Source organism: Hyperoodon ampullatus (assembly GCF_949752795.1).
Source record: "Hyperoodon ampullatus genome assembly, chromosome: 15".
Taxonomy (NCBI): domain Eukaryota; kingdom Metazoa; phylum Chordata; class Mammalia; order Artiodactyla; family Ziphiidae; genus Hyperoodon; species Hyperoodon ampullatus.
Genome location: NC_136928.1, coordinates 16,681,554 through 16,706,223, shown reverse-complemented (window position 1 = coordinate 16,706,223; position 24,670 = coordinate 16,681,554). Strand labels below are relative to the sequence as shown.

The window sequence follows — 24,670 nt, the reverse complement described above, 5'->3', positions numbered from 1 at the left end:
TGATATTTAAGGTTTTAGTTGCCAAATCATCAAGCCTCCCAGACAGAGGCAATAGAGCAAAATGATTACAGAGGCATGGATTTTGATTTGCTCCAGTGTCTTGGGCAAGTCACTTGGCCTCTGTATTTATTTGTACTTATCTGCACTTATCTGTCACTTGGGGGTCATAATTGTACCTGGTCCATGGGTACATTGTACAAATGATCAGTAAAGTAGTTACAAGAAACCGACACAGAGTAAGCACTCCACAGACATTGGCTATTAGCTATTGGAAATACTTCTCCATGAAACAGATGACTTTCTCAGTGGATGACTCGGTGGGAGACAGTGAATCACAGAATCACAGCATGTTGAAAGTGACCTAGTTCACACTCTTATGTGAAAAAAAGAAAAGTGTGCATGGGTAGAAAATGTCCGAAACTTTACATAACAAATAGTTCATCATGTTAACTTTGAGGATTAGAATAAATCAGGAAAGGAGGAAAGAAAAACTTGAGTGTAATTCAATTTCTCTATCATTTGTGTTTCTACACTGAGACTCTAAATACACTGGAAGTGCAATTTTTTTTAATGTGGCGGGATAAATGTTTTCAAGTTCTCCTGATACATCCGTATTATTATTTCAGAATTGCTGGCATTTCTTGCCATCTTTGGATCTACATCCATTTGAGTCAGTGGGCCATTCTGGACGGAGGAGATAATAGAGCAGAAGTGACGTGAGAGAAAAGGAGAGAAAAGATTTTCTCTTTTCTCTTCAAAGAGGAAAGGTCTTTGGAATGGGAAAAACTCAAAACGAAACTTTGCGGAAAGCATGTGATGGAAAATGAGACAAACATCCTACCCCTGTGATGAGAAGGATTCCCTGGGCTGGATGGAGGGAGGTCACAGGTGGCTGGACAAGGAAACCAACTAGGGAGAAACACACACAAGTACAGAGCAAACACCCTGAGGCCACTCAGCCTGACTCCATGCAAACATGTGTCCAGCAGCCAGCCCTTCACCTGTGGCTCCCCAGCAAGACAGGTACCTCGGGGGTGCCAACTCATTCTGAGTCCATTATGCCTGGCCATTCATAAACCGCTGTCTAACATGTGAGGAATAAACTCTAAATGTTTATGAGGAAATTGGGGAAGGAGATTGAAAGGTTACTTAAGCGGAAAAAAAAGAAGTTCAGGAAGGCAGGATGGTAGAGAGACAAGAAAAAGACCTTAAAAGATAGAAAGGATCTGCCAACGAAGAGAAAGAAAAAGAAATGATTCCGAATGGGTTAACCTGCAGCTAGGAAGTTAAGGAAGATTATTGATGTGTGAAGACTATGGAATAAAGTGAATAAAATTTATCGGAAGTTGCTGAGAATATGGTAAGAAGGATGATTATCAAATTATGAATTGGCTGCAATGGCATTCTAGGGGGACACTAGGAAGGGGAAGCAAATGTTCATGAGATGACAGTAGCAGGTGGAAAGTTGTTTCAGGGGAAGATCAGTCTTTCAGAGGGTGTATCAGAGGAGGGCAAGTGTGAGCAAGCAAGGAAATACTAAGTGTATATGGTTCCTTCACTGAGTGCACCCAGCCCCATGGTCAGCCTTGAGAACAAGCAGGACTTCAGGTACTGGAGCTACATTTCATTCATCAAGACTTGAGAAGACACCCTTAACTCAGGTCTTCTCTTCAAACTCCATCTTTCCTTCTTGACCTTCATTTGGCCTCTTCTCTTACCCTCAAGCTGTGGACTGAGGCCACAGAGCAAGATGGGTCACTAGTGTCCTCCATCCCCTGGCGACTGTGGTTCACATCAGTGGAGTACCAAAGGCAATAACCAAGTAACAGACACAAGAGTGTATGAAGAAGAAGAGATTCTGATAAGGCTTTCTGTGACAGTGTGGGCCAAGCCGGCTCTATATGGCTGGTATCACCTGAATGATGAGCAGCCTTAGGGGAGAAGTTCTCAGAAGGCAGAGCCTGGCTCTCTAGAGGCTCTGCGTGCTCACATCCCACTCCAAGACCTCAGTTACAGCTTTGGCCCCCAATATCTCTCCCTCTGCCTGCTCACAGTTTTGGAAGTCTTCTTTCCTCCACATTTCTCTTGAGAGGTGGAGGAGGAAGATGAGCTTCAGGCCAGCTCAGACTCCCCTGGGATCCCAGCAGGATGCCTATCATTAACCTCCCACCTTCTAGGAAGCTCCTAAGATCTTCACATTTGGGGCAGTTTTCATTTCAGCTGTGCTTCAAATTGCTGGCTGGATGCGGCCTGTTGGAAGGTGGCTAAAATCAAGCAGCAATCCTTTGGGCAGCCTGGCCCTTCTCGACTGTCAGACATCTTCAGGGATATTCTAGGAAACGTTGTTTGTTCTAGAGAAGGGAGGGAAACAATCCAATTGTCCAATAATGCTTGAATGGAAAATAAATGATGCTATATGCATGTGATGAAATAATATCAAACAGTCAAAAATCAAAGACCTAGATCTATATGGATTCACGTGGATAAATCTTGAAAACATAATATTGATTGAAAGAAAATAAGATAAAGAATGTTAGATTGTGATAACAGGTATGTAAGTATTTAAATATTTAAATCAATTCAACATATTGCTTCTATATATATAGAGGCAAGAAAATAAACTTTATCCAAAGAACACATTATTTACATTTAATATGCTCATTTATCTAGGAGACCCAAAAGAACCCACAGATAAACTAGCAGGAACTAATAAGACGGTTCAACAAGGCACACACATACAAGATCAATAAATTTTAAAAGTCAATCAGGCTCCTCTACACTGGCGATAACAAATTAGAAACTGTAAAAGAAAATAAGAAAAAAATAAGATCTAAAAATTGTCACAAGAGCCATATAAATTATTTAGAGCTAAGCATACGTAGAAGGAAATATAACTAACAAACTGAGTACGAACAGTTAAACTCCGCCCAACCCAAGGTTAGGAAAAGACTGTTGTTACTTTATGAGAACAGACCCTCTTCTGAAGTACCAGATCAGTAAGTGAGAGTGAATCAAAGAAACACAGCATTTGAAAAGTCAGCTAGTCCAAGCCTCTTGATCGCACATACAGAAGCTGAAGCCCAGATAGGTTGAGTTACTTGGTAAAGGGCCCAATGTCCTGACTCAAGGACTAGCATTTTTCACTCATCCCTAAGACACAATCAAATGCAGTACCTTGGAAAGAGATGGGAAAAAAATGAAGAAATCAATTATATAGTTCCTCATCTTTAAGTACAGAAATAGCCGTGACAAAATTACACGTATTGAGGGAAAATTGAAGTGCAGAGTTTAAAATGTCAATAATCCACAGGGAAACTGGAGACCATTTAAAATATTCATATTAAATCTCTCTAGAAAAGACATTAAAAGATCTCCAATCAAAATGTGAATTTTATAATAGACATGGTATGATACAATTTATAATAGATATGGTATGAACCTTTCCCTTTCACGGGAAAGGTTCGGCTGGGAAAAAGGAATTGTTCTTGAAAATGGGGCCTGTGCTATTGCAGACACTGTGCTCAAGCTAGGTCCACCGAATGCTCTGATGTCATCACTGAGGTCACAGAATTCCGCTGTGCGCCTGGCAACCTTGCAAACATAACAGCCCTGGTGAGCACTAGGCAGTACTGCTGGTTCACTAAGTGGTACAAGTTTTTCAGCCATTTAGGAGACTTGACTATTTTTATTTGTATTGAATCATTGCAACGGATTGCCCAAGAGCCAAGAAGGGCCAACCTGTAGGGAAGAGGAGGAGTTGGACATCTCTTGAGGCATCTTCTAAGGGAGACTTCTAGTTGGGACGATGGAACGGCGACAAAAGAGGAAACATCTGGAAAATGAAGAGTCCCAGGAAACTGCCGAGAACGGAGGAGGTATGTGGGGGGCAACTTGTCTGGGGCACATGGGTTTCTGCCAAACTGAACCTTCTCTAGGAAGCGGGGGACTGAGAACGTGTCACCTGTGAAGCAGGGAGTGAGAGACCTTGTCTCACTGATGCTGCCGTATCTATCCGGAGGGTCTCTGTGGTGTGAGACGGCACAGAACGGCCAGATGCCCCCTGGGAGATGGGAGGTCAGCTCCGCTGGTCTGAGGACTCTCTCCTGGGGCTGCCGGGCCTGGAGCTTTGTCGGACTCACAGCAGGCTGCATCCTGCTTGCACAGACCTAGAGGTGCAGCTTTTCTCAGTCCCCGATTTCTCTCTTATTCTCTTGGATCTTTCCCTGGGGTCATGAGGTGGGGGATGTGAAGGATGCAAGGATGCTGAGAGCGACCCAAGAGTTGCTTGGCCTCTTTTACCAAAGTGGAAAGAGAAGCCCCATGAGTTGAAGGCCCTATTGAAAAATATCTTGACAAGTGGAATGCACTTCGAAAGAAGATTGTTTGTCTAGGGATGGTGTCATATTGAAAGCAAGGAGGTTTTATTCCTTCAACAGGAAGAATTTCCCAAAGGAGATCAAGGGAAGGGAAGGGTTTTCCAGAGACTGAGACCGCGTGGGCGGGGGTGAGAAATGGCCTCAGGGTCCTGCGGGGAGCTCTGAGAGCCACGGGCCACGTGCTGCTGCGTGCATTAAATGTAGGCGAGTAGCTTGCCCTGGGAGAGGGGTGGTCACCCCAGAGCTCCAGCTAGAGGCCTCTGCCCCAGATTAGAGCCCAGTAGCTCCTACCAGGCCCAGGGCCCTGGAGACTGTAGGATGGGCCCTGGGAATGGAGCTCTAGACAGCAGGCAGATTTTCAGGCAGTGGCTGGGACAGGCTGGGGAAGGCAATGACTGCCCCTGACCATTCAGAATATTTTGCTCTATGTTCCTGTGTGTGTGTGGGTGTGTGAGTGTGTGTGGGTGAGTGTGTGTGTGTGTGGTAGTGCAGAGAAGTGCGGGATGAATGGGGGTAGAGTGCTTACCAGATATAAAGTCTGTGTGGTACAGTTCTTGTCACCCTGCCTGGACCTGGCTGACACTCGGTGTACGTAAGAGTGTATACAGAATTCTTGATAGGGGTGTTTTATGAGACAGTAACTCATACACTCATGTACACTCTGATATAGCAAAACTATCACACACCCCACATATAACTTCCTTATTAAACCACACACAGCACATGGAGGTATATTAATGCATCCCTTCTGTACTACGTTCTCATACAACCCACATGTATCACAATCCTCTCCTCCAACACCAAACGCTGGAGATGAGCTATGTATATAGACACACACACACTATATATATGACACACACACACACACTATATATGTATGTATCTCCTCAACTCTTGCACAAACACAGCTAACTTCAGCCATCTCTAAAAACCTCTATAAGAACCAGTCACGTGTCATACACACCACCCTTTATAACACATTCTTGAGTAATGCAAGACCCTCTTTGTACAAACCACAGTAAACCACAGTCTCACTAACCCATGTCAGGGTTGCCAGAGAAAATATGGGCTATCCAGTTCAATTTGAATTCCAGATAAACAACAAGTAATTTTTCAGTATCAGTATGTCCGAAATATTGTATGGGCCATACTTACACTAAAAATAAGTAAGACCAAATACTGCATGGGAATACTGACACTACAAAATTATTCTGGGTTTATCTGAAACTGAAATTTAACTCGGTGCCTTGTATTCTTGTTCGTTAAGTCTGGCAACCCTTATATACTTACCACTAGCTGATGTATTATATATTTATTGTAGTTTTGTTTAGTGTGTGTCTTCCCCTACTGGAATGTGCAGGGTTACAAAAGACTACAACAATGGAAGAGTGCCGGATACACAGGAGTAGCTGCTTACTGAATCTTGGTGAATGAATGAATGAACACACACCATAAATACAAGCCACACCATGTAATGAGGAAAAGTTACATGTCCCAGAATTCCTGACTTGTGAACAGAAACCATGCACACAAAGGCCACAGACACAGATAGACACATCTGCACTGTGCTCGCCACGCCAACCCCACACGTACCACAGACTTAACTGATACACATCACTCACTCTTCCCACACACTCACAGTCACCACCGAGGCTTACATTACCAACTAGACAGTGAGAGAATAAGTATTGATTGCAATTAAATCCTGGAGTATCCACTGGGAACCACACTCTCAACTGTGTGTATTCACTGCACCTGACACGTGTCACACACTCAGTAAATATTTGTGGACAGAGGACTGATGAACCCACCCTGAGACTTTCATTCCTCCCTCAGGAATCTCGAAGTCACAAGAGGATCCCCCTCGGCTTGGATCCACTGTGGTGGCCCAAGGCTGCAGCCCAGGGGCAGGGGAGGTCTCCTCTGCCCCTAAATACTTCTTCTGTACTTCTACTCCGCGCAAACTCATCTACGCTGGTAAGGGCGCGGGGCTCCTCAGGTGAGGGGGTGCTTGGCTGTGAGGCAGGAGGCACACAGATCCCAGGGAGGCTGAGAAGAAACCCAGGGTCATCAGAGGTGATGAGGGCTCTGTGGAAGAGCCTGGGCAGGATGGCTGAGCTGTTCCGAGGGCGTGGATGCCAGCTGAGTCTGGGGGTGTGTGTGTGAATACCGCTACTACCATGGTGGGGAAGTCAAGAAGCAGGGGCCGGAAAAGTCTGGGCTTGAGGTGGAGGGAAGAGGGACCAGATGAAGCATCTTCAGAGGAAAATGTAGGCTTTGTCTTTGCCTTTGCTTCCAGAGAAGGACAGAATTCTGCATCATACACCTCCAGCCTGAGAGCAGGACCATCCAGCTCAGGTGCACACAGCTCCCACATACACGCGCCCTCCAGGCACAGCCCTTCTCAGTGCACACATCAACCCCGAGCACGTGATCCACAGGGCTCTCCTCCTGCACCACAGCCCCATTCCACAAGGAATGCACCACCGATATTCCCAAACTCACACTCCTCGTCGTACACGCATCCAGCCGCATCCCTCACATACCACAGCCCTCACCACCATACTCCACACCCCTGTAAACAGACACCGCTCCAGTATCCCCCCCACGCACATGAAAAGCCCACAGATGACACCAGATACACCACTCCGTCCTACGGCCAACAGACACCAAGCTCACGACATAGCTATGTCGTGCAAATGTCCCTCTCTCGTCTACCACACCTGCTCCCTCAGCTTCCGGCATGGCCCATGCATGTTATTACGATTTCAATTTCCTTTTTCAGGAATCCGGAGATTTCATCGAGTCTCTGCCCAGCCTAGAGCACCCCTAGCCCAGGATCAGGAAGAAGGAGAGACCACTTCCCCATCACACTGTGTCTCCTCCTCACCCTCTTCACCCTGTAAGAACTATCTGCACCCAGACAAAGAGGAAAGGGGCATGAAAATATACTACATGCGGGTACAAGTGAACAAGGGTGTCGCTGTCTCCTGGAAGACAAAGAAACCCTTGGAGTTGCCTGAAAAGCAGCTGAGGATAGAAGAAGTGACCCTTCCTGAGGATGTGTGCGCAGTAGCCACTGACCCCTCTTCTGATGTGTCCACCGAAAGCCTCCTGTCTGACAGTGAGCCCACTGGGGAGGAGAAAGAGGATGAGGAAAGGGCAGAGCCAGGCAGCCCATCAGGGCCACCTGCCGTCGAGGAGAGACCCAGCGCCAAGACAGCGGACTGGATGGTGACCATGGAGACCGGCTTCAGGTGCATGGCCTGCTGCCGGGTCTTCCCCACCTTGGAGATCCTCCAACAGCACGTGAAGTTCGGTGTCCTGGAGGGCTTCAGCTGCCGTGTCTTTCATCTCACCATGGCCCAGCTGATGGGCAATGTGGAATCCGAGAGCACCCCTGAGGAGGAGGACGAGGAGGAGGAGGAGGAGGAGGTGGAGGAGGAAGAGGAGGAAGAGGAGGAGGAGGAGGAGGAGGAAGAGAAGCAAGAAGAAAAGGAGAATGAGGGAGAGCAGCCCACGGGGGAAAGCCCCAGCCCAAAGAGACCCCGCAGGCAGGGTCTTTTCTCTCCTTTGAGTTCCACACAGCAACTGAGATTCATGGGACAGAAGATCCTGGAAGACGGTGTGGCCGTCCCTTGGAAGAGGTAAGGCTTGAGGCTGGCAGTCTTCTGAGCCTATGTCACGAGGGCCCAGAGGAGTCTAAGGGAAGGGGCCGCACACATGTGCTGGTTGACCTAATGGCTCTGCAGTTGCATCAAATGGGACACACCCAGCACTTCCAAAGGAATTGAGCTCTGTTGACTTCAGCAAGAATGTGGAGCCTTTTCCTAGGAGTTTTCTCAGGGTCTGCACGATGGACCTCAACTCTTAGAGGACATACTGCCAGCAGCTCCTTCTTGGCAGAGAGAGCCAGGAGTGGTCTGAAAAGAGGACAGGGGCCCTTGCAGGACCAGGACTTTGAGGTCTGAGAGCCTTGGGCCTGAGCTGAGATCTCACCCTGACCACTGGACCTAGCCTTCTGTGACAAAGGGGAATATGAAAGAGAGTCACGTGGAAATGAGGTCCCCCGAGATATGGAAATGTTCCAGAACCTTCGTTGCGTGGTAGTTGATCTGGAGCCAAGCTCACTGTGGTGTGTGTGGCTCTGAGCATTAAGGCAATGCTGGAGGGAAACCCTGACCAGCAGAGCTTGGAGTGCTTCTTGTCTCTTCCTGTTCTACCTCATTTGTTTTATCCCTTCCAGGGAGAAGAAAGGACCCTCGGGATAGTAGCAGACAGAATGCCGTGGTCTGAAGGAGGATGAAGGGACCAGCACTCAGTCTAACATCATATGACAATAGAAACGTCCTATGCAATAAAGGGCATTTTCAAAACCTTTCCTGGAGCTTGTATTTAATTACATTTTTCTCTCTATGCATCTATCTGTCATCTACATCTGTATCTTTCAAGGTTTGTGAACAAGCTTTCACATAAGCACTAGAGACGTCCGCCAGCATTTTCCAGAAGAGGCCTGCAAATTGCTGGGGACTCCTCACAAATAGGGAATGGCCACAACCCCTGCCACACAGACTATGCGCGTGGCCCTCCTGACGTACTCCCACTCTCTCTCTGAATTTCCCAACGTCTGAGATGAGGGTGCTGGCTGGAGGCAATGATCACGTGCAGGCTGAATCTTCTCCAGATTCTGATTCTCTTCCTGGGCATATCGTCCTCAAGCACAGTCTCCATGTCCCTGGCCACACTGATCTCTCTCCTTCAGTCCTTCCCTCCCTCCCTCTGTTGCCTCCCAGTGCAGAGAATACTTTTTTACATTTGAGACGACATTTATTTTTTGTTCACAGAATTCTCACCTGTTCTAATGTGGCCTCCACTGTGAACATTCCAAAGCTGAGAATTTTCTTTTTTTCTCCCTCATTTCTGCTGAGTCTTTACCTTCCTAATGCAGTGAACTCACAGTGCCTAGCTGACTGGATGGGGAGAAAAATCCAGGGAGCAAAGAGAAATAATAAAAGAATATATCAGTTAATTTTTCGTAGTGTTATCCAACTACATATTTTTAAAATTTTGGAATAATATTAGGAATCTTCTCTTTAAAAAAACTGAATTATCGGGCATCCCTGGTGGAGCAGTGGTTAAGAATATGCCTGCGAATGCAGGGGACATGGGTTCGAGCCCTGGTCTGGGAAGATCCCACGTGCCACGGAGTAACTAAGCCCGCGTGCCACAACTAATGAGCCTGCGCTCTAGAGCCCGTGTGCCACATCTACCGAGCCCACGTGCCACAACTACGGAAGCCTGCGTGCCTAGAGCCCATGCTCCGCAACAAGAGAAGCCACTGCAATGAGAAGCCCGTGCACCACAGCCAAGAGTAGCCCCCGCTCACTGCAACTAGAGAACGCCCGCTAGCAGCAACAAAGACCCAATGCAGCCCAAAATAAATTAATTAATTTTAAAAAATTGAATTAGTTTCAAGGGTACAATGTATAAAAGTACAATAAAAGCCCCCCTTCATAACCCCCAAACCCACTCTCAAGATGGAATAGATATGCTGTGATACAATTTAGAGTCGTAGTACTACTACTCCTCCCACCACAGCCGAAATCCTCTGAGCCAGGTGCAGCAGCTTCCTTTCACAATGCTAGGACCCGCCACAAGACACATGATAATCCCTTTGGACATTTCAAGGAGTGGCACCAAGGGAACAGTACCTGGGAAATGCCACTGACAGCTCAGAATATCCAGGGCATTTCTAGAGCCTCGGCACTGCTCTCGCTCTGGGAATGAAGGTCCAAAAAGCACATCGGAGAATGTTCATAGTTGTAAACAAGCTCCACCTTTGAAACACAATCTACATAGAACCACATATACAAGCCTGCACAATGGATGAAGCCAAGGTCTCCTCCATGATTTCCCTTCTGACCACCTTATTGTCTCCTCAACCATAAAAGGTGAACTTGAAACTCAGGACCTTGCCTTGTCACCAGAAACATCCAAGCTTGGATCAGTCTTTCTAAGACCAGATACTTGCTCTCTGAACTATTCGAGACTTGTCACATACACAGAAGTAGAACAGGATTATTTCTATCTACCTGGGGACCTGGAGTCTTTCACATTGCTCCTGTTAAAACTCTCACAACAGCAAAACTTTACCTACAAAGGGTTCAAGCTATGACACTCCCAATTTCCACAAACCTCCTCAGCTCTTGTGAGTCACATGCAGCCAATTCCAGGAATTGGAAACATGGTTGTGAGGATGAAACTGACTTTGGGGCTCCCCTTGGATATGGTCTTCCAGACTTACCAAAAGGCCATTAAGAGGAAGGTTTACCCCACCCCAGGGAAACCCGAGGCAGTACTTGCAGTCAAGGGCTGGCCATGGCTTCTGAGCTACATCCAAAAAGAATTTCATACTGTACCTGGATCTGCTGAAGCAATTTCTGACTGTCCGAGAGCCAGTATGTACCGTTCCTGAACTGCCTCCATTGTGGATCATCAGTAGTGCTGTCAGATTTAGTAAATAAAAATACAGGATACCCAGTTAAACTTGAACTTCACATGAATAATAAGTCATTATTTTTAGTATAAGTAGATCCTATGTACTATTTGGGGCATACTTATCTTCAAAATGTACTCGTTGTTTTTCTGACATTCATATTTAACTAAACAGCCTATATTTTATCTGTCAACCCTACTCAGCAGAAATGATGGAGGCTCATAGAGATCCAGGAGACGCCTCAGCGCCTCCTCAGCTTTTATTTCTACATCCTGAACAGCGAGCACGAAACTTCCACTCCCAGTCATTGGCTAGAATGGAGGATATTCTCTGTTTTAGAGCTTTTTCTACTTGTCATTGTTCTTATCTTCCTTATTTTAAAGAGATGTTTATTTTTTCCCAAACTTAATAGCTCATCCAAAAGTATTTCAAAGTTCATTAGACAAGAGAAAAAAAACATGGTTCTGAAAAGTGAAGGAAACCGCCTGGTGTTTAGTAAAGAAGTAGTAGGGAGATTGAAAAAGCCAAACTTAATAAGCAAATCTCTCCAAGGGTATTTTCAGAGCTTGATACCCTCCCACACTCTGAAAATATTAGTACATCAAGAATGTAGAACTGCTAACCAAATGTCAGGCTCCCATATGATTCTATCAAACTGAGGATGCTTCTTTACTAAGCAGTGAGCCCACTTGCTGCCCCAGGGACCTTGGCAGTTGCAACGTAGGGCTCTTCCCTTTGGGATGGAAACAGCAAGTTTTCCTGTGGTCTACACGCTGGCCCCAAAAATACTACACTCCCAATACTTGTCAACTTTAAGTATTTTTCTACATATCTCCATTTTTCTGTTACTATTTGGACTACATCTTAGACTTGACATTACATAAATTGCATTCAAGAAGCTATTTTTAAAAGTTGGTAGGAAATCTTAAATCTATAGCTTGCAGTCCCTGGCTTACTTTCATCCAGGTGCATAAGGGTTTTCAAAAGTAGTCAGGTTAGTTACCCCGTATCACAGCCCCACGCTTGTGTCACAGATATAAAAATGGAACATGATATTTAAGGTTTTAGTTGCCAAATCATCAAGCCTCCCAGACAGAGGCAATAGAGCAAAATGATTACAGAGGCATGGATTTTGATTTGCTCCAGTGTCTTGGGCAAGTCACTTGGCCTCTGTATTTATTTGTACTTATCTGCACTTATCTGTCACTTGGGGGTCATAATTGTACCTGGTCCATGGGTACGTTGTACAAATGATCTGTAAAGTAGTTACAAGAAACCGACACAGAGTAAGCACTCCACAGACATTGGCTATTAGCTATTGGAAATATTTCTCCATTAAACAGATGACTTTATCAGTGGATGAATCGATGGGAGACAGTGAATCACAGAATCACAGCATGTTGAAAGTGACCTAGTTCACACTCTTATGTGAAAAAAAGAAAAGTGTGCATGTGTAGAAAATGTCTGAAACTTTACCTAACAAATAGTTCGTCATGTTAACTTTGAGGATTAGAATAAATCAGGAAAGGAGGAAAGAAAAACTTGAGTGTAATTCAATTTCTCTATCATTTGTGTTTCGACACTGAGACTCTGAATACACTGGAAGTGCAATTTTTTTTTATGTGGCAGGATAAAGGTTTTCACGTTTTCCTGATCCCTCCGTATTATTATCTCAGAATCACTGGCAGTTCTTGCCATCTTTAGATCTACACCCATTTGAGTCAGTGGGCCATTCTGGACGGAGGAGATAATAGAGCAGAAGTGAAGTGAGAGGAAAGGAGAGACAAGATTTTCTCTTTTCTCTTCAAAGAGGAAAGGTCTTTGGAATGGGAACAACTCACAACCAAACTTTGGGGAAAGGATGTGATGGAAAATGAGACAAACATCCTACCCCTGTGATGAGAAGGATTGCCTGGGCTGGATGGAGGGAGGTCACAGGTGGCTGGACAAGGAAACCAACTAAGGAGAAACACACACAAGGGCAGAGCAAACAACCTGAGGCCACTCAGCCTGACTCCATGCAAACATGTGTCCAGCAGCCAGCCCTTCACCTGTGGCTCCCCAGCAAGACAGGTACCTCGGGGGTGCCAACTCATTCTGAGTCCATTATGCCTGGCCATTCATAAACCGCTGTCTAATGTGTGAGGAATAAACTCTCAATGTTTATGAGGAAATTGGGGAAGGAGATTGAAAGTTTACTTAAACGGAAAAAAAAGAAGTTCAGGAAGGCAGGATGGTAGAGAGACAAGAAAAAGACCTTAAAAGATAGAAAGGATTTGCCAAAGAAGAGAAAGAAAAAGAAATGATTCCGAATGGGTTAACCTGCAGCTAGGAAGTTAAGGAAGATTATTGATGTGTGAAGACTATGGAATAAAGTGAATAAAATTTATCAGAAGTTGCTGAGAATATGGTAAGAAGGATGATTATCAAATTATGAATTGGCTGCAATGGCATTCTAGGGGGACACTAGGAAGGGGAAGCAAATGTTCATGAGATGACAGTAGCAGGTGGAAAGTTGTTTCAGGGGAAGATCAGTCTTGCAGAGGGTGTATTAGAGGAGGGCAAGTGTGAGCAAGCAAGGAAGTACTAAGTGTATATGGTTCCTTCACTGAGTGCACCCAGCCCCGTGGTCAGCCTGGAGAACAAGCAGGACTTCAGGTACTGGAGCTACATTTCAGTCATGAAGACTTGAGAAGACACCCTTAACTCAGGTCTTCTCTTCAAACTCCATCTTTCCTTCTTGACCTTCATTTGGCCTCTTCCCTTACCCTCAAGCTGTGGACTGAGGCCACAGAGCAAGATGGGTCACTAGTGTCCTCCATCCCCTGGCGACTGTGGTTCACATCAGTGGAGTACCAAAGGCAATAACCAAGTAACAGACACAAGAGTGTATGAAGAAGAAGAGATTCTGAAAAGGCTTTCTGTGACAGTGTGTGCCAAGTCGGCTCTATATGGCTGGTATCACCTGAATGATGAGCAGCCTTAGGGGAGAAGTTCTCAGAAGGCAGAGCCTGGCTCTCTAGAGGCTCTGCGTGCTCACAGCCCACTCCAAGACCTCAGTTACAGCTTCGGCCCCCTATCTCTCTCCCTCTGCCTGCTCACAGTTTTGGAAGTCTTCTTTCCTCCACATTTCTCTTGAGAGGTGGAGGAGGAAGATGAGCTTCAGGCCAGCTCAGACTCCCCTGGGATCCCAGCAGGATGCCTATCATTAACCTCCCACCTTCTAGGAAGCTCCTAAGATCTTCACATTTGGGGCAGTTTTCATTTCAGCTGTGCTTCAAATTGCTGGCTGGATGTGGACTGTTGGAAGGTGGCTAAAAGCAAGTAGCAATCTTTCGGGCAGCCTGGCCCTTCTCGACTGTCAGACATCTTCAGGGATATTCTAGGAAACGTTGTTTGTTCTAGAGAAGGGAGGGAAACAATCCAATTGTCCAATAATGCTTGAATGGAAAATAAATGATGCTATATGCATGTGATGAAATAATATCAAACAGTCAAAAATCGAAGACTACATCTATATGGATTCACGTGGATAAATCTTGAAAACATAATATTGATTGAAAGAAAATAAGATAAAGAATGTTAGATTGTGATAAAAGGTATGTAAGTATTTAAATATTTAAATCAATTCAACATATTGCTTCTATATATATAGAGGCAAGAAAATAAACTTTACCCAAAGAACACATTATTTACATTTAATATGCTCATTTATCTAGGAGACCCAAAAGAACCCACAGATAAACTAGCAGGAACTAATAAGACGGTTCAACAAGGCACACACATACAAGATCAATAAATTTTAAAAGTCAATCAGGCTCCTCTACACTGGCGATAACAAATTAGAAACTGTAAAAGAAAATAAGAAAAAAATAAGATCCTAAAATTGTCACAAGAGCCATATAAATTATTTAGAGCTAAGCATACGTAGAAGGAAATATAACTAACAAACTGAGTACGAACAGTTAAACTCCGCCCAACCCAAGGTTAGGAAAAGACTGTTGTTACTTTATGAGAACAGACCCTCTTCTGAAGTACCAGATCAGTAAGTGAGAGTGAATCAAAGAAACACAGCATTTGAAAAGTCAGCTAGTCCAAGCCTCTTGATCGCACATACAGAAGCTGAAGCCCAGATAGGTTGAGTTACTTGGTAAAGGGCCCAATGTCCTGACTCAAGGACTAGCATTTTTCACTCATCCCTAAGACACAATCAAATGCAGTACCTTGGAAAGAGATGGGGAAAAAATGAAGAAATCAGTTATATAGTTCCTCATCTTTAAGTACAGAAATAGCCGTGACAAAATTACACGTATTGAGGGAAAATTGAAGTGCAGAGTTTAAAATGTCAATAATCCACAGGGAAACTGGAGACCATTTAAAATATTCATATTAAATCTCTCTAGAAAAGACATTAAAAGATCTCCAATCAAAATGTGAATTTTATAATAGACATGGTATGATACAATTTATAATAGATATGGTATGAACCTTTCCCTTTCACGGGAAAGGTTCGGCTGGGAAAAAGGAATTGTTCTTGAAAATGGGGCCTGTGCTATTGCAGACACTGTGCTCAAGCTAGGTCCACCGAATGCTCTGATGTCATCACTGAGGTCACAGAATTCCGCTGTGCGCCTGGCAACCTTGCAAACATAACAGCCCTGGTGAGCACTAGGCAGTACTGCTGGTTCACTAAGTGGTACAAGTTTTTCAGCCATTTAGGAGACTTGACTATTTTTATTTGTATTGAATCATTGCAACGGATTGCCCAAGAGCCAAGAAGGGCCAACCTGTAGGGAAGAGGAGGAGTTGGACATCTCTTGAGGCATCTTCTAAGGGAGACTTCTAGTTGGGACGATGGAACGGCGACAAAAGAGGAAACATCTGGAAAATGAAGAGTCCCAGGAAACTGCCGAGAACGGAGGAGGTATGTGGGGGGCAACTTGTCTGGGGCACATGGGTTTCTGCCAAACTGAACCTTCTCTAGGAAGCGGGGGACTGAGAACGTGTCACCTGTGAAGCAGGGAGCGAGAGACCTTGTCTCACTGATGCTGCCGTATCCATCTGGAGCGTCCCTGTGGTGTGAGACGGCACAGAACGGCCAGATGCCCCCTGCGAGATGGGAGGTCAGCTCCGCTGGTCTGAGGACTCTCTCCTGGGGCAGCCGGGCCTGGAGCTTTGTCGGACTCACAGCAGGCTGCATCCTGCTTGCACAGACCTAGAGGTGCAGCTTTTCTCAGTCCCCGATTTCTCTCTTATTCTCTTGGATCTTTCCCTGGGGTCATGAGGTGGGGGATGTGAAGGATGCAAGGATGCTGAGAGAGACCCATGAGTTGCTTGGCCTCTTTTACCAAAGTGGAAAGAGAAGCCCCATGAGTTGAAGGCCCTGTTGAAAAATATCTTGACAAGTGGAATGCACTTCGAAAGAAGATTGTTTGTCTAAGGATGGTGTCATATTGAAAGCAAGGAGGTTTTATTCCTTCAACAGGAAGAATTTCGCAAAGGAGATCAAGGGAAGGGAAGGGTTTTCCAGAGACTGAGACCACGTGGGCAGGGATGAGAAATGGCCTCAGGGTCCTGCGGGGAGCTCTGAGAGCCACGGGCCACGGGGTGCCTGCGTGCATTAAATGTAGGCGAGTAGCTTGCCCTGGGAGAGGGGTGGTCACCCCAGAGCTCCAGCTAGAGGCCTCTGACCCAGATTAGAGCCCAGTAGCTCCTACCAGGCCCAGGGCCCTGGAGACTGTAGGATGGGCCCTGGGAATGGAGCTCTAGACAGCAGGCAGATTTTCAGGCAGTGGCTGGGACAGGCTGGGGAAGGCAATGACTGCCCCTGACCATTCAGAATATTTTTCTCTATTTTTCTGTGTGTGTGTGGGTGTGTGAGTGTGTGTGGGTGAGTGTGTGTGTGTGTGTGTGTGAGTGGTAGTGCTGAGAAGTGCGGGATGAATGGGGGTAGAGTGCTTACCAGATATAAAGTCTGTGTGGTACAGTTCTTGTCACCCTGCCTGGACCTGGCTGACACTCGGTGTACGTAAGAGTGTATACAGAATTCTTGTTAGGGGTGTTTTATGAGACAGTAACTCATACACCCATGTACACTCTGATACAGCAAAAATATCACACACCCCACATATAACTTCCTTATTAAACCACACACAGCACATGGAGGTACATACATGCATCCCTTCTGTACTACGTTCTCATACAACCCACCTGTATCACAATCCTCTCCTCCAACACCAAACGCTGGAGATGAGCTATGTATATAGACACACACACTATATATATATGACACACACACACACACTATATATATATGTATCTCCTCAACTCTTGCACAAACACAGCTAACTTCAGCCATCTCTAAATACCTCTATAAGAACCAGTCACGTGTCATACACACCACAATTTATAACACATTCTTGAGTAATGCCAGACCCGCTTTGTAGAAACCAAAGTAAACCAGTCTCACTAACCCATGTCAGGATTGCCAGAGAAAATATGGGCTATCCAGTTCAATTTGAATTCCAGATAAACAACAAGTAATTTTTCAGTATCAGTATGTCCCAAATATTGTATGGGCCATACTTACACTAAAAATAAGTAAGACCAAATACTGCATGGGAATACTTACACTAAAAAATTATTCTGGGTTTATCTGAAACTGAAATTTAACTGGGTGCCTTGTATTCTTGTTCGCTAAGTCTGGCAACCCTTATACTTACCACCAGCTGATGTATTATATATTTATTGTAGTTTTGTTTAGTGTGTGTCTTCCCCTACTAGAATGTGCAGCGTTACCAAAGACTACAACAATGGAAGAGTGCCGGATACACAGGAGTAGCTGCTTACTGAATCTTGGTGAATGAATGAATGAACACGCACCATAAATACAAGCCACACCATGTAATGAGGAAAAGTTACATGTCCCAGAATTCCTGACTTGTGAACAGAAACCATGCACACAAAGGCCACAGACACAGATAGACACATCTGCACTGTGCTCCCCATGCCAACCCCACACTTACCACAGACTTAACTGATACACATCACTCACTCTTCCCACACACTCACAGTCACCACCGAGGCTTACATTACCAACTAGACAGTGAGAGAATAAGTATTGATTGCAATTAAATCCTGGAGTATCCACTGGGAACCACACTCTCAACTGTGTGTATTCACTGCACCTGACACGTGTCACACACTCAGTAAATATTTGTGGACAGAGGACTGATGAACCCACCCTGAGCCTTTCATTCCTCCCTCAGGAATCTCGAAGTCACAAGAGGATCCCCCTCACCTTGGATCCACTGTGGTGGCCCAAGGCTGCAGCCCAGGGGCAGGGGAGGTCTCCTCTGCCTCTACATACTTCTCCTGTACTTCTACTCCGTGCAAGCTCATCTACGCTGGTAAGGGCGCAGGGCTCCTCAGGTGAGGGGGTGCTTGGCTGTGAGGCAGGAGGCACACAGATCCCAAGGAGGCTGAGAGGAAATCCAGGTTCATCAGAGGTGATCAGGGCTCTGTGGAAGAGCCTGGGCTGGATGGCTGAGCTGTTCCGAGGGCGTGGATGCCAGCTGAGTCTGGGGGTGTGTGTGTGAATACTGTTACTACCATCGTGGGGAAGTCAAGGAGCAGGGGCCGGAAAAGTCTGGGCTTGAGGTGGAGGGAAGAGGGACCAGATGAAGCATCTTCAGAGGAAAATGTAGGCTTTGTCTTTGCCTTTGCTTCCAGAGAAGGAGAGAGTTCTGCATCATAGACCTCCAGCATGAGAGCAGGACCATCCAGCTCAGGTCCACACAGCTCACACATACACGGGCCCTCCAGGCACAGCCCTTCTCAGTGCACATCAACCCCAAGCACGTGCTCCACAGTACTCTTCTCCTGCACCACAGCCCCATTCCACAAGGAATGCACCACCGATATTCCCAAACTCACACTCCTCGTCGTACACGCATCCAGCCGCATCCCTCACATACCACAGCCCTCACCACCATACTCCACACCCCTGTATACAGACACCGCTCCAGTATCCCCCCCACGCACATGAAAAGCCCACAGATGACACCAGATACACCACTCCGTCCTACAGCCAACAGACACCAAGCTCACCACATAGCTATGTCATGCAAATGTCCCTCTCTCGTCTACCACACCTGCTCCCTCAGCTTCCGGCGTGACCCATGCATGTTATTACGATTTTAATTTCCTTTTTCAGGAACCTGGAGATTCCATCGAGACACTGCCCCTGCTAGAGCACCCCTAGCCCAGGATCAGGAAGAAGGAGAGACCACTTCCCCATCACACTGTGTCTCCTCCTCACCCTCTTCACCCTGTAAGAACTATCTGCACCCAGACAAAGAGGAAAGAGGCATGAAAATATACTACATGCGGGTACAAGTGAACAAGGGTGTCGCTGTCTCCTGGAAGACAAAAAAACCCTTGGAGTTGCCTGAAAAGCAGCTGAGGATAGAAGAAGTGACCCTTCCTGAGGATGTGTGCGCAGTAGCCACTGACCCCTCTTCTGATGTGTCCACCGAAAGCCTCCTGTCTGACAGTGAGCCCACTGGGGAGGAGAAAGAGGATGAGGAAAGGGCAGAGCCAGGCAGCCCATCAGGGCCACCTGCCGTCGAGGAGAGACCCAGCGCCAAGACAGCGGACTGGATGGTGACCATGGAGACCGGCTTCAGGTGCATGGCCTGCTGCCGGGTCTTCCCCACCTTGGAGATCCTCCAGCAGCACGTGAAGTTCGGCGTCCTGGAGGGCTTCAGCTGCCGTGTCTTTCATCTCACCATGGCCCAGCTGATGGGCAATGTGGAATCCGAGAGCACCCCTGAGGAGGAGGACGAGGAGGAGGAGGAGGAGAACGAGAAGGAGGAGGAGGAGGAAGAGGAGGAGGAAGAGGAGGAGGAGGAGGAGGAGGAGGAGGAAGAGAAGCAAGAAGAAAAGGAGAATGAGGGAGAGCAGCCCACAGGGGAAGTCCCCAGCCCGAAGAGACCCCGCAGAGAGAAGAAAAGACCCTCGGGATAGTAGCAGACAGAATGCCGTGGTCTGAAGGTGGATGAAGTGACCGGCACTCAGTCTAACATCATATGACAATAGAAACGTCCTATGCAATAAAGGGCATTTTCAAAAAAAAAAAAAAAGAAATCCTTTCATTTTCCTCATTTCCCACTTTAAGACCATCAGTCTGTCCTGCCAAACTTCACCTGGACTCTGTCCCCTTCTCAATATACCTCGGCCATCACCATCACCTCACTTGGACAGCCATGTCCCTGCAAAAGCTATACACGTCACGTCCGCAGAGAAGCCTTCCTAGTTCCCATGATTAAAAGTCAAGTGTATGTGTTATGTCTCCTCTTCTGTCTCTCTGAAATTTAACTTTTTCTTCATGGCGCATCACAATTTGTATCTTATATAATTACTGTCTGATGTTCTACCTTCCTGGTAGACAGACAGTAAGCATTATGAAGGTAGTGGCAATTTACTCACCACTGTATCCTGAGCACCAAGCACAGTGCCAGGCTAGGTGAACAAATGAATGATTTGTGTATTTTTTTCTCTCCCAAAGAATTATGTTCTATAAATGATAAAGAGCATTATCTTAGTGGCTTACATCCCATTCAATGTGTTTTTTCTTTAATTCTACAAATACGTGACATCTGTTTGGTTTTTTTCTGATTTACAAAATATTTCTTCTCCTAAAAGAAGATGCCTTTTCCTCTTTGAATATGCCTTTTTCCTTTATGAATATTAAGGAGATTACTCAACTGAGCATTAGAGATCACCAGTAAATATTAAAGTACAGGAAAATGTTCAAAACATACATAATAGAAATATTTATAGGTCACTATATGTCCAGACACAAATGGTTTTTAACTTCAGCTTACATTACTTGGGACAATAGTGCTGTTTCAAACTACTAGATGTTTTAATAAGAATGGCAAACTGATATATACAAAACAAGAATTTTTTTTAACAACTAGGCTGTTTTCTTATATTAAATATTGGTGGTATAAAATGGTAACATCTGCAAGATAAATTATTACACTTAGTAAAGACTATTTTGTGAACTCTGAAATGAATTCCACGTGGGTGAAAAAAAAGTTTTAAAAGGATGATTTGAAATGTGAAATGCTTCTCAAGGTACGTAATTTACTGGTCTTTGAGTTTAGCTGCCAGTGATCTTTAACAGAACAGACATGAAAAAATGCAAGAAGATAAAGTATTCTAAAGCAAAATCCCTAACTGGAATTTCAACATACAAAATCAGTACACCAGAAATCATGTGAAATACTGATGTCAAATTGTTTGGGCACTGTTTTTTGGGGTTTTGATCACTTGTTAGAGAAATACATTATAATTAAAATGTTTTGGTGCCATTTAAATACTGTTACACAAAAACTCTGATTTTTTAACAAGGACAGAATGTAATACCAGAGAAATCTTCTTTGAATTTTGGAAAGCTTCTTCTCTCTAAAGCAACTTTTCTGAATATGTATCATCAAAAAGTGCAATCTACAGTGATTCATATAGTGAAAAATAAGCAATCGTCTTCCTTCATTTTGTTAGGTTTTCATAATAAGGTTAAGTTCTCATTCAACAGGCCCTCTTAGTCAAAAGCAATTTTTGGTTTCTTTGGTAACATACACAAATAACTTCATTCCACGTCTATCATTTCTATTCCATCACTTTCTTTAACATACACCACTGAACCCAAGGCTTTCTCCGAAAGAGATCCTGTGCCAGTATCTTTGCTCCTTGTAAAGTTTTCTTGGTTTGTGTCTTCTAATCTTATTTTCTTGGTGTTTTGAAATAACTGAGTCACTGGTTCCAATTTGCTTTTCTCAGTCCCTTGCATTAAGTGATCATCCACTTTTGAATCCATATGCATAGCAGATACCTGAGTAGCAGATTTACTAAGAGAAAATCCCATTGGGACAGCTGAATAAAAATAGTTTGCAGGTCCCTCTTTAAGTAGTGGAGACGTTTCTTCAACTTGATTGCTTGGGGAAAAAATTGTTACAAGTGAATACAGTGGGAATTTCAACTAACTTCATGGCAATGTTTGTTTTAATGAAATTTCATGGTGATGATGCCAAAAATATAAAGTAAAATCGCCTTCCACCTCTCAGTGTTTACATTTTCTTTGTGGAAGGGTTTGCAGGTTCTACAGATTCTCCGAAAGTCTTTTTATTAAAAGGAATTTACTAGATGTTACCTTTCATCACCTGGCAGAAAATAATAGAACTTCTTTACTTAGTCCTGCCTATCATTATTATCAAAAATGTTTAATTTATTATTAATGGATTAAAGAAATAATTACTGAAGGTCAAACACTCTGCTACGTGTTCTGGGGAAAAAAAAGCCACCCAAACAACTGTAAACATTTACACACCTAATAATACACTATCAAAATAATGAAGGAAAAACTGACAGAAATGAAGGGAGAAATAGACAGCTGTACAATAATAGTTGGAGATTTCAAAACTGAACTGTCAATAATGGAGAGAACAACCAGGCAGGACACAAGTAAGGAAATAGAGGATTTAAACAACACAATAAACTGACTAGAGCTAACAAACACATACAGAACACTCCACCCAACAACAACAACAGGATACATATTCTTCTCAAGGGGACATTTTCCAGGATAGACCATATGTTAGGCCACAAATTAAGTCTCAGTAGATTTAAAAAGATGGATATCATACAAAGTATGGATATCATACAAAGTATCTTCTCAGACCACAATGGGATGAAGTCAGAAATCAACAACAGAAGTAAAACAGGAAAATTCACATATTTGTGGAAATTAAACAGTATACTCTTAAACAACCAATGGATCAAAGAAATCACAAGGGAAATTTAAAAAAATACTTAGAGATGAAGATAAACAAAAATACAACATATCAAACTTATGGGATGAAGCAAAATCAGTACTAAGGGAGGAATTTATAGTTATAAATACTTGCATTAAAAAAAACAAGAACGATCTCAAATCAACAAACTTTACAGCTTAATGAACTAGAAAAAGAAGAAGAAACTAAACCCATTACTAGCAGAAGGAAGGAAACAATAAAGACTAGAGCAGAGATAAGTGGAGTAGAGAACAGAAAAGCAATAGAGTATACTCAATTAAACCAAAAGTAGTTTTTGAAAAGAGCAACAAAATTGACAAACTTTACCTCGATGGACTAAGAAAACTCAAATTACTAAATCAGAAATGAAAGGGGACATTATTACTGATTCTACAGAAATAAAAAGTATTATCAGAGAGTGCTATGAACAACTGTATGCCAACAAATTGGATATCCTAGCTGAATGGACAAATTCCTAGAAACACAAAACCTACCAAGACTAAGTCAAGAAGAAACGAAAATCTGAATAGACCTATGACTGCTCAGACCATTCAGTGGGGGAAAGGGCAGCCTTTTCAACAAAATGTGCTGGGAAAACTGGATATCCACACGCAGAAGAATGAAGTTGGACCCTTACCTAATACCATATACAAAAACTGACACAAGATGGATCAAAGACCTAAATATAAGACCTAAAGCTCTAACTCTTAAAAGAAAACATAAGGCAAAAGCTTCCTGATGGATTTGCAATGATTTGAATATGCCACCAAAGGCAGAGGCAACAAAAGAAAAAATAGACAAGTTGGAACTTATGAGAATATATAAATTTTGTGCATTAATAGACACTTGAGAGTATAAAGGCAACCCACAGAAGGAGAAAATATTTGCAAACCATATATATGATAAGGGACTAATACCCAGAATATACAGAGAACTGAAACTCAACAACAACAAAATAATGCAATTCAAAATTTGGCAAAGGACTTGAATAGCCATTTCTCCAGAGAAGATATATGAATGGCCAACAATTACAGGAAAAAATGCTCACCATCACTAATAATTAGGGAAATTCAGATCACAGCTACCAATTAGATATGGCCTCACAACCATTAGGATAGCTACTATTTAAAAAAAACAGAAAATAACAAGTGTTGTTGAGGATGTGGAGAAATTCAAACCTTTTTTAAATTAATTAATTAATTTTGGCTGCATTGGGTCTTCATTGCTGTGCATGGGCTTTCTCTAGTTGCAGCGAGTGGAGGCTACTCTTCATTGTGGTGCACGGGCTTCTCATTGTGGTGGCTTCTCTTGTTGCAGAGCACAGGCTCTAGGCATGCAGCCTTCCGTAGTTGTGGCTCATGGGCTCTAGAGCACAGGCTCAGTAGCTGTGGTGCACGGGCTTAGTTGCTCCGCGGCATGTGGGATCTTCCCAGACCAGGGCTCGAACCCGTGTCCCCTGCATTGGCAGGCGGATTCTTAACCACTGTGCCACCAGGGAAGCCTGAAATTCAAACCTTTATGCACTATTGGTGGGAATGTTCAATGGTACAGCTGCTGTGGAAAACAGTGTGGCAGTTCCTCAAATAATTAAAAATAGAATTACCATACGATCCAGCAAACCAACTTCTGGGTCTTGAAGACATATTTGTACACCCATGTACAAATAACATAAGCTATTATTCACAATAGCTAAAATGTGGAAGCAACTCAAGTGTCCATCGATGGATCACAGGTAAGCAAAATGTGGTATATAAGTATGATGAAATATTCAGCATTAAAAAGGAGGAAATTCTGCAATATGCTACAACATGATGAACCTTGAGCACATTATGCTAGGTGAAATAACTCATAAAGACAGATACTGTATGACTCTACTTACATGAAGTACCTAGAAGTCAAAATCATAGAGACAGAAAGTAGAATGATGGTTGCCATGGGGA

At 44.2% G+C, this 24,670-nt stretch overlaps 3 protein-coding genes across 3 annotated transcripts; 2 read left to right on the top strand and 1 right to left on the bottom strand.

The window, feature by feature from the left end:
• Nucleotides 1-3,805: 3,805 nt before the first annotated feature.
• LOC307064131 (protein FAM170A-like) lies at nt 3,806-8,027 on the top strand (the record flags this gene model as incomplete). The annotated part of the gene is made up of 3 exons (XM_079720625.1): nt 3,806-3,875; nt 6,213-6,353; nt 7,162-8,027. The coding sequence occupies 3 exons, from the start codon at nt 3,806-3,808 to the stop codon at nt 8,025-8,027; spliced, it is 1,077 nt and encodes a 358-aa protein (XP_079576751.1).
• Nucleotides 8,028-15,726: 7,699 nt separating this feature from the next.
• Nucleotides 15,727-19,899, top strand: LOC307064130 (protein FAM170A-like; the record flags this gene model as incomplete). The annotated part of the gene is made up of 4 exons (XM_079720624.1): nt 15,727-15,796; nt 18,141-18,281; nt 19,088-19,728; nt 19,759-19,899. The coding sequence occupies 4 exons, from the start codon at nt 15,727-15,729 to the stop codon at nt 19,897-19,899; spliced, it is 993 nt and encodes a 330-aa protein (XP_079576750.1).
• A 1,630-nt stretch (nt 19,900-21,529) lies between these two features.
• LOC307064667 (uncharacterized protein C2orf15) lies at nt 21,530-21,805 on the bottom strand (the record flags this gene model as incomplete). The annotated part of the gene is made up of 1 exon (XM_079721326.1): nt 21,530-21,805. The coding sequence occupies one exon, from the start codon at nt 21,803-21,805 to the stop codon at nt 21,530-21,532; it is 276 nt and encodes a 91-aa protein (XP_079577452.1).
• Between the last annotated feature and the right edge of the window lie 2,865 nt (nt 21,806-24,670).